Source organism: Otolemur garnettii, unplaced genomic scaffold, assembly GCF_000181295.1.
Source record: "Otolemur garnettii isolate 467f Iridium unplaced genomic scaffold, OtoGar3 scaffold00003, whole genome shotgun sequence".
Lineage (NCBI taxonomy): Eukaryota > Metazoa > Chordata > Mammalia > Primates > Galagidae > Otolemur > Otolemur garnettii.
In genome coordinates this window covers 18,932,553-18,942,957 of record NW_003852398.1, presented here as the reverse complement: position 1 = coordinate 18,942,957, position 10,405 = coordinate 18,932,553, and the positions used below count along the sequence as shown (strand labels likewise).

At 46.0% G+C, this 10,405-nt stretch overlaps 1 protein-coding gene across 1 annotated transcript in view; it reads right to left on the bottom strand.

Moving 5' to 3' along the window:
* ADAM19 (ADAM metallopeptidase domain 19) overlaps window positions 1-10,405 on the bottom strand; it is an 84,980-nt gene that overhangs the window by 8,443 nt on the left and 66,132 nt on the right. Inside the window, exons 12-18 of the mRNA XM_023516678.1 lie at window positions 10,143-10,320; window positions 7,544-7,633; window positions 4,610-4,805; window positions 3,278-3,386; window positions 1,659-1,863; window positions 574-651; window positions 352-460 (exon numbers count right to left, since the gene is read on the bottom strand). Coding sequence (XP_023372446.1) covers window positions 352-460; window positions 574-651; window positions 1,659-1,863; window positions 3,278-3,386; window positions 4,610-4,805; window positions 7,544-7,633; window positions 10,143-10,320 — 965 coding nt within the window. The remainder of the gene's footprint in view (window positions 1-351; window positions 461-573; window positions 652-1,658; window positions 1,864-3,277; window positions 3,387-4,609; window positions 4,806-7,543; window positions 7,634-10,142; window positions 10,321-10,405) is intronic.

Sequence of the window (10,405 nt, the reverse complement as noted above, 5' to 3'; positions counted from 1 at the left end):
AAAACAACTTTTCTGGGTGTCTGGTTCCCCATTTTAACCTTCATTCATCAGAGGAAATACAAGCCACCATAATGTGCCCCAAGTTTGCGATTATTTTTAAGCGTCAAAAAAGGATGAATCACCCTCCCACCCCCTAAAAGGATTAGAACATTTGGGGATCCACAATCTCTCTTAACGCAGACAGTACACGGAGCCGCTGAGCCACGCCCCACTCCAGGCTGCCCGGTCCCTCCTCTTGCCCATCTTTTTGCTCCGCCTCTCTTTATCTGGGTTTCCTTCTCAACACGCCCCCCGCCCCCACAGTGCCTAGGGTCTTCACAGGGCAGGTGGGGCCGGCAGGCGGGCACTCACCCTCGGGGGGCATGGGCCCACTGTCGATGCTGCCCCCGTGGCCCGGAGTATTGCAGAAGGGCGGGGCCCAGCCCGGCAGGCAGTGGCAGTTCTGGTTGTTGTTGCACACCTAGGGCGAGGGAAGGGCGGAGGTGTCAGCACCGCGGAGAGCGCCGGCCACTCGCAGGGCCCTAGTGTCCCTCCTTCCCCAGGAGGGAGGAGCCCAGGACAGCACGCACTCACCCCGTGGCCGTTGCACTTCTTCCCGCAGCCCTGGGTTTCAAAAAAGGAGGTGTTCCTGCACTGCCCCTCGAAGCAAATCTGCAGCGAGGAGAAAGCAGGATTTAGTACAGGGAAAGGGACAGTGGGTGGGAACTAGGAGATGGGGTTTCGTATGCAGAGCACGCAAGTGCCCAGAAGGACAGCCCGCTTCGGGTCATTTATTACAATGAAAAATAAAAAACAACCCAAAAAGCCAAAGACAGGACAGCAGACTAAATTCTGCTTTTACTTTTGAGATTAGGGGAAAAACAATGAACATTATGCTGTTAAAATATATTTAACAATACAGGGTGGACATAAAGTTCATGTGCAATTTACCATGTGAAACTTTTAAATTGTACACGAACTTTATATCCACTCTGTATAATATTAAATATGTATTATTACATGGTACATTACTGTTAAGTTCATTATGTTGTTTACTTATCTATTAATATGCACTCATTTTAATATTATAATTAAAAATAATGATGGTGACCACAGCCTACTCTGTGCTAAGTACTATAGACCAAGTGCTTCATATGGCTTTTATAATTTCATTGTCACATTAACTCTATGAGATAGTTGACATTGATTTCCTCAAGCTTCCTGGACTCCTAGTCCAGTTTTAATTCATGTGCTAATTCAGGATGAGTCCTGCACAGAGGTGGGGAACCTGACCCTTCAAGGAAACTTGTGGCCTTCCTGGCAGTTAAAGGCTACCTTTTGAGTGGATTCAAATTGTATAGAACAAATGCTTTTATTAGAAGTGGTGCAACAGAGGAAGGTGAACCTTTTCTTGCCTCCTTTGGTGCTTAAAAATAACAATCTTGAAATCAGAAGGCTGCAGGTTCGCCACCCCTGGCAGGGATTCTCTCCTTGACCTGTCAGCCAATTCTGTGGGGCAGGTGGTTGCTGTCACTATACACGCTTTATAAAAGAAGCCGTTGAGGTTCAGGGTTGGGGAGGCTGGGGTGTGAGCCCAGGCATCCTCCCTCCAGGACTCACGCCTCTCAATCACTTCTCCCTGCGGCTGGCTCTGAGTTAGGATGGGGGAAGCGACTCACATGGTTGTAGCCACATTTGGTCCCTGTCATCACCAGGCCTGGGTCCAGCATGTCACCCTCCTCCTCGGGACCCCGGTAGACATGGGTGCCCCGGCACTGGATCTGCCTCCCATTCATGATGATGGTCGTGTCGATAGGCACCGCATTGGACTCCAGGGGCCGGGCCTCAGAGCTCTGACACTGGATCTTCCCACACTTGGCATCTCTGGGCCGAGAGAGAGTGTGAAGATGAGGGAAGAGCTGGGCACCAGAGGGCTTCAGTTGTTTTTGACCAAGACAACAGGCTTGTGTGGGGCAGGGCAGAGGTCTAGCGTAGTGAGTGTGCCTCAGGAACCCAACAGGAGGGACTCCGTGTGGACTGAGATCAAGGGAAGGGAACAGGCTACTTGTCCCTTAGCAGACCCAGGCCAGGGAACTGGCCTGGGGAAGTCCTTACTTCAAGGACAACTGCCTGACCTGAGCAGTCTGCCCTTTTTGCTCTTCACTCCATCATCCACCCAGGAGCTCAAAGAAGCCAGAAGCCTGGGATCATCTCTGACTCCCCATTCTCCCTCAGTCCTGGGTTTAAGCAGTTTTCAAGCCCTGTAAATCTTCCCTCCTATGTATTTACCTTAATTCGCACTGCCACCCCTCTCATCAGGACTTCTGGAAACTGCTTTCCCTGCCTCCGGCCTTATCCCATAGGAGTCCAATTTCCACATGTCTTTCAAGCTGAAGTCCCAACTTCCCTAGCCACGCATTCAAGCTTTTCAAAATCTGGTCCTTGTTTAATTATCCAGGCTCATGTCTCAGCAGCCCCCTCTCCACTGTACCCCAACATTACACCTTAACTGAACCAAACTGTTACCAGTTCTTCCAAGTGCTAGTTTTTCTCAACTCATGTAGCACCACTCTCCATCTTGTTCACTTCGGTAAATGCTCCAGATCGCAGCATAACTGTAGGTGTAACTTCCTTTGGGAAACCACCCTCATGCACTAAGTTGGGCTGGGTGGCTTGTTCCACATTCCCACACTGTATTGTTAATTAAAAGTTCCATGCACTCAGCCTAGTAATCTTACATATGGGAAACCCTCAATAGAGAGTGGAAGGATGGACGAGTAGAGGGATGGATGGATGAGTAGATGAGTGGATGGGTGAGTGGACAGATGGAAAGATGAGTGGGTGGATGAATGAGTGGGTGGATGAATGGACAGATGGATAGGTGAGTGGATGAGTGGATAGATGGATGAGTGGGTAAATGGATAGCTGGTTGGAATAAGTAAATGAATGAATGAACAAGTGAATAAATACATGATGGGCTATTCAGATGAAGGCATAATTAGCACCTCTAGAAATGACTCAAAAAGGCTAATTCCTGCCCCACTGTAAGTCCCCAAAGGAAACCTGATTAGCTTTCTAGGAAGCATTGCCGCCCACAACCCCCTCCTTGACTTCCGTAGGGCTGAATGGTGCATTGTCAAACAACAGGCTAAGAATAGATGACTGACTTCAACTGACTTATTTAAATGCCCAGCTCTGGGTTAAGCCACACCACTGAGCCAGGCAGGAGTAGGGAGGACAGTAGGGAGGACAACTGCTTTGTCACCCTATGTTGTAGGGGCTGCCCTCAGGACCTCACCTCATGTTGCACTTCTTGTGTTCACCATTCATGTCCTTCCCACAGTTTCCAAAGGTGTCTCCTGCTACATTCACCTTCTCAAAGCAGAGATCGGGGGCAGGCCGGGCTCCTGGGTGAGCATGAAACAGCGATCAGTACACTTCCTGTCAGAAGCCCCCTAGGACAAAGCTACCCTTGTAAAATCATCAAGTTAAGAATGGTTTATGGGAGGGAATACTCAGCCTCACTTTCTGGCACTCCTATCAGGTTGTTTGTATCTCCATACTCTGACCAAGACCTAGCCCTACAAAATGTTTTACGTCAGTTCTTCCGGCCTTATTGAAGATTTCTGTCTGTGGTTTGCATGCTATGCCTGCTCTCTAATGAAGAAGTCCTGTCCCATTTCAGGATTTTTAAAAATAGGTAATACATGCACATAATTTTAAAGATATAAAGTATGTCTTTGGAATTTTTTCTCATAGCCATCCAGTTCCTACTTCCCTATGTCATGGAGAAACTGCACTTATTCACAACAGATTTTCTAGAGATAATTATATTTCTATCTTCTGTATCCCCTAGATACAATTCCGTGTGGACCTTATAGAGATTATCTAACAAAGACTGAAACCATATTCTATGCACTGTTCTATAACTTGCATTTTTTGCTTAATTTATTGTGGAAGATGACCTGATTCAGGGAATACAGAGCTGCCTTCTTTTATTCGGTCACATAGCATTGCATCATATGGATGTACCAGGATTAATTTAATCCATTCCTATTGAGGACACAGAGGTTGTGATTGCTGCAACTAATAATGGTGCAATGAACATCTCTGTAAATGTATCTTCACATATAAGTGTTGAATACGTTTCTAAGCAAGTGGAATTGATGGGTCCAATAAGCGCATTTAAAATGTTGCTATCTCCAAATAACCTTCCATAAGATTACCATTGTTATTATTATATTAACTTCTAGTCTGATACATAAAAAGTCCTACCTCATAGTAGCTATAATGTGCTTTCTCTTAACATGACTGAGGTTAAATGTTGTTTCATAGCTTAAAGGCCATTTGGATATGCCTTCCTGTCTATATCCTCTGTTCACTTTTCTTTTGGAATATTTTTATCCATTTGACCACTCAGAATAAAAAGCAGCAAGGGATTGGGAAGAATGTTGTCCACTGGCCTTCCCTGAACATCTACTCTGAGTCAAGGGGATAAAAGAGTATCTGGGGGTATCTGGAGGTGCTGTTTTGCATCTATGATTCTAAGCTGCTCCAAGGGCTGGAGAGGGAGGCTGGCTGGGAAGTGCTGGGGTGGGAAGAGGACCATGCTCCCCAGGAGAGCCCTTACCAGGCCCCCACAGCTGCTGGCACTGCTCTTGGTAGGTGAGGCACATGCCATTATAGCAGTAGGCCTGGCCGCCCTCACAGGAGGTGCCGTCCATCTGGTAGAAGTTGGTGGGGCAGTGGGGAGACTTGCCCGTGCAGAACTCCGGGAGGTCACACTGCCGGGCCTGCTCACGGCACAGGGTGCCAGGAGCCAGCAGCTGGGCCAAAGAACAAGAGGGAAAAGAACAATTAATCTCCTCCCTGCCTTCAACCCTATCAGCCAAGGACTTATAAGCATCACTCTTAAGGAACAGACTTTTCCATTCCCATTAATTCACAGCACTTTTTACATGACCTCATTAGCTCAAACCATCATCCACCTTCTCATAAGAATAGTGACTGAGAGTTTTCAAGGTGTTTTCACAAATGCTAACTTATCTCCTCCTTATAGCAGTATAATAGATAAGAAAGAGTATTTATGCAACAACTTACACTTTACTACATGCTTTAGTAATAACAGCTACTTTTAGGCAGTTTCCACTTACATGCCCAGGACAAATATTATTTCATTTAGTTTTCATGATAGTCTTATGTAATATAATTTTCCCTATTTTATGATGCAAGCTGAGGCTGATAGAGATTAGACAACATATTCAAAGTCTCGTAGTAAGTGATTGAGGCGCCAGACCCACTCATATATAGACACAAACACACACACACAAACTAGTACTCATATTACATCTTTGAATTTTCAAAGCTCCTTAGCAAAAAGCATCCCCATTACAAAGCCAGGCACTGGGCTGAGTATCTTCTCTCATCTATCTCACAATACCCATGAGATAGATACTGCTGTTTGCTCCACTTTGCAGATCAAATAACCTGATCAATGATACCCCTTGGAAAAATGGCAAAAACTGTCTTTTCACTTCAGTCTTATGGCCTCTCTGAGTGGCCCATGTTACTAATGCTCTTCTCACTTTAACAGATAAGGAAGCTAGTCTCAAATGGTTAGTAGTTTGCCCCAAATCACGCAGCCAAGGGTTTAAGTCACAAGTCTCAGACACCAGGGAATCCTTTCTGAGGCTCAAACTGAACTCCTTGGACTGAAAGAAATGGTGACACTCAGGCTGATTCTTAGGCCTTCCACCGAGACTAGGACTAGGCTTAGCATGGTGAGTTCCCTGTGCCAGGCAAGGAAAACTGTGACTAGGAATAGTTTCCCCTACTCTTGGGTGACTCCACACCACCCATAAGGTCCTCCCAGGAGAGAAGGCAGACAGGCGTCTTTGCTGGCCACTCTCAAATTGAGAATGGGCCAGCTGAGTGGCCTGCTGAAAGAGGTTGTGAGGCTGGCAGGTAGCATGTGCAGAAGGGTGCAGCGGGACGCACCTCTCCCACCCTGGAGCTGGTGGATTGGAAGAGCCCCGCCCTGCCCAGCCCACCTGCTCAAATGCCAGCCCCTTAACCAGCAGAGGGGCCTTGGGAAGGGCACTTAACCTCTTTGTGTTCTCTCTGTGTTCACTTGCCATAATTCAGGATAATAATCCTCTCATGGGATTATTAAAAAGCCTGAATTAGAAGAAAGTACTTGAACAGTATCTGGCATATGATGAACACTCAGCAAGTGGGAAGCACAGGCCCACGATTCCTGTCTAAAACCTTGGGGCCAGATGGGCTTCAGACTTCAGATTTTCAAAAGCAGATACCATAATACATATGTACATGGGTATCGATATATAATTACATACATGCATACATATATGTATAATATGTATACGCATTTTGTACGTGTATAAGTACATATGACTACATATATGAAATTACATATGTATATTACCCAGCCACCCATTAAGGCCTGGGATTACACTTTATGATCAAACACATTAATATTTCTCCAATGAAATGTGAATATTCAGTTTAGAAAAGGCTATAAATATCTCATGTCGATGTAGGACAAGTTTGGTCACCAAATGTATTTAATTTTTTGTTTGCAGTTTTCAGAACTTTCTGAATTTCGGAATCATGAATAAGAGAGTGTAGTACTGTGTAGCACTAGTAGTCTTAGTATTTTCTGTCTCCCACGTCAGTGTCAGGGAGGTGGGCTCCAGGGAAAGCTGCCCTCTGTCCTTTCCTGACTGCTTCATTCTGAATAAGCCACTTTATTACATCTCAGTTTCTTCATCTTTTTTTTTTTTTGAGACAGAGTCTTGCTCTGTTGCCCTGGCTATAGTGCCGTGGTGAGTTTCCTCATCTTAAAATGAAGGTAACAGCATGCATACGTTTTATGGGGCTTTTATGAAGACTGACTGAGATAAAATTTTCAGCATAGTGCCTGTCGTCTACTCAGTGGTCCATTAATGTTAACAAAATTATAATAATCATTTTTATAAGCACAAATAAGATCAAGCCTTCTCGCTCTCTCTCTCTCTCTCTGGACACTTCTTTACAAAAAAAGAAAAATAGCTGAGCGCAGTGGCTCACGCCTATAATCCTAGTACTCTGGGAGGCCAAGCTGGGTGTATTGCTTGAGCTCACAAGTTTGAGACCAGCCTGAGCAAGAGCAAGACCCTGTCTCTACTAAAAATAGAAAATCTGGGGCAAGAGGATTGCTTGAGCCCAAGAGTTTGAAGTTGCTCTGAGCTATGACGCCATAGCACTCTACCCAGGGCAACAGCTTGAGACTCAAAAAAAAAAAAAAAAAGAAAAGAAAAGAAAAAAAAATAGAAAAAAATATATACAAATATAAATATTTCAACCCCCTCCAAGGAGGCACCAAGTGTCTGGGATGACTGATCCTTGTGAGGACAAAGTTGAGGAGAGTAAACATTTTCAAGGGACCTTTCCAGCTCCAAGTTTCTGACACTCTGAGGCCATCCCTCCCCCAGGAAGGAGGTGAATCCCCAGCAGTGCAGTTGGCTGAGGGATCATAGCCCCACACAGGTAAAGGGCCACTTACCTTACACTGGTAGCAGCAGGAGCCATGGGCACACTCCGCCCCTGCCCTCAGGGTGCAGTTAGAGGCATTGCAGCAGGGGTTGTTACATTCCTGGGGAGGCAGAAGTGGGGTGAGCAGGTGGGAGGCTGGGAAGGGAGGGCTTTCTCCACCCCAGCCCATGAACCCAGCCCCAGCTTCTGATAAGCTTTACAGCTTTATTGCTAAGCTAATGTGCATTTATCAGAAAAAATATACATATTCACAATTATCAGCTACACCACAACTGAGATGCTGTTACATATTGAGTGTTTGACTATTTTCCCAGGCATATATATATACACACACACATATATATATGCATATATATACACACATATTTATAACAATATATATGCACACAGCAATATATACACACACCCATATTATAACAATCGTTATTGGTGTATACTGAGTATTTTAATTTTAATAGTTTTTTTCCTTCCTTAAAATGTATATGTGTATATGTCTTTTTGGCATCTTCCCGCATATATACTGTATTTTACAAAGTAATAGTAACCCCACTGTTGTTAACTTCATATAACATGCACATTTCTCCTCGCCACCGCATATTCTTCTAAAACATGACTTATAGCAGAGTGTTGCATTATACGGAAATCGTAAGGTTTGTTTCTCCCATCCCAGACAGAACCTCCAGACACTCTGCCTTCCTCAGCTGCCATCTCCACCCCACGCTCTCAGGCCTCATTATTCCATAAAAAGAGGCTGTGGGGGTGAGAATGTGCTGGAACAACCTCTCTGAACAGTTTAGGTCAGCCCCTGGGCCTGTTTCCTCAGAATTCTTCCTCCATCTGCTGGTCGTCCTAAATCCTCCCTGGCTTAGACCTTTCCGGAATAGAAGGTCTCTATGGTTCCCTCTCTCTTCCTTTCTGCTCCACAGCCTGAGATTTTTAAAATGGTGATGAGATACCCCAGTGACTCTGAGGGTCCTTATCACACTCCTACAACATTCACAAGCCAATTCCTACGCCATTTCTTGACAATGTGTGGGGCTGGAGCATATCTCCATCACAGCCTTGTGAGGCAGCCTTGTCCCTGTTCCACATTCTGGGAAACTAAAGCTGCATAAGTGCAGTGGCTGGCCAAGGCACACACCTGTTTGGGACCCTCTCGGTGGTTACTGACTGTACCACAACCATGGCTGGCCAAGGGTTTAGCAGGTTGGAGAGACACGTCCCACCATCTGCTGACACACACCTGTCTCCCCTAAGACAGAACAAGGACATTTCCCTCCCTTTGGTCTCCCACCACCCTGGACTCTACCACACCACACTTCCTCCCACCTCTACACGTGGGCCCCTCCTCTACCACTTCCCTCCTCTTGCCACTAACACAGATATCTGATATGCGCACTGCGGTCACTACCCACCCAGGCAAGCCAGCTCTTTCTTACCTGTATCTGCTCAGAGCACCATGTTATTTGCCCTCCTGGCACTCACCATGACCTGTATTTATATGCTTTTGCAATTATGTGGTCAATGCTTGTTTCCTCTACTAGACTATCAGTTCCCCAAGGACAGGAACTCTATTTCTGCCATCTACCCTGTCCTGAGCCCCCAACACTGTAACCCACACCCAGAAAGTCTCTGTTGAATAAGCTGCTTCTCAGAATATAAGCCAACTGGCCACGTCCACTCTCAGGATGCTCCTCAGCCCCACTGGGCCTTCCGCACTAATATAACTCCTTTTTTTCTGAAGGGTCTGGGCTGATTTCTGAGATTGGGGGTGGTGGTGGTGTCTTTAACTCATTCTTATTTTATTCTGAGATTTACATGCTGGTGTTAAAAAAAGAAAAATCACATCATAGGGAAGGGTATAAAATCATTTTTTCCACATATACAGAGCTTCAGTTTCACCCTCAGTTTTCTTGTATTCTAGCCCAAATTGTTCTGCATGCGTTAACATACATATTTTCATCCTTCAAAAAATAGAGATGAAACAATCCAGTTCTGCTTTTCTGCAGACCAGCATGCATTTGTTAAAAATGACAGAGCTCTGCTATGTGCCCTGCACACTCACTTTGAAGACCAGAAGGAAGGAAAGAGCTCATACACAAACAGTCCGGCTCCTTCTTCCTCCCAGCAGCCCTTTCCAGACTTGACAGCACTTCCTACATCCCCTTCCAACCATCTCTTCTCCAGGCTAAACAGCACGAGCTTGTTATTTTAAGCGTCTTCATAAGGCCCATGTTCAAGTCCACATATCCGGCTGTGTGGCCTCCAGAATAAACTCGATGCAGCTGGAGGGCCCAGGAGGCATCTGTTGCCCCACTGGGGAAGAGAGAGCCAATGTGCCACATGGTTGTGGTTTCTGGTTACACCAGACACTCATAAGAGGAACTCATTTTGAGCACAAACAGTGCCAACCACAACCTGGCAGAGGCTGCAGAAATGGTCTATCTGGAAGGCTTATTCTCCACATCTTATTTGCCAAGGGACCCTGGACAGCCATGTGCAGGACATGCCGATGACTAAGATATTCTCAAGTGCATTCTCTTTTGACCTGGAGCTTGGGAAGCAATGCAAAGTATTCCCCTCCCACTAGCATCATCATGGCCCCTCACCTCTTCCTCTCCACAGTCACACTCTTCCCCATCTTCCAGGTACCCGTTCCCACACCTCCGGCCTCCGTACAGCGTCCTGGTATCTGGCATATTGGAGAGACACATTCCACCACCTGACTGCAGATACCTGTCCAGCTCCCTCCTGTTGCATCTGTTGAACACTCTGGGAAAGGGGTGCCTGGCAGAGGACAAAGCTGGAATTAGTCAGAGTCTTAGCATCCAGCAGCCAGCCAGTTGTCAACCCTGCTAACCTGTGGTGGCTG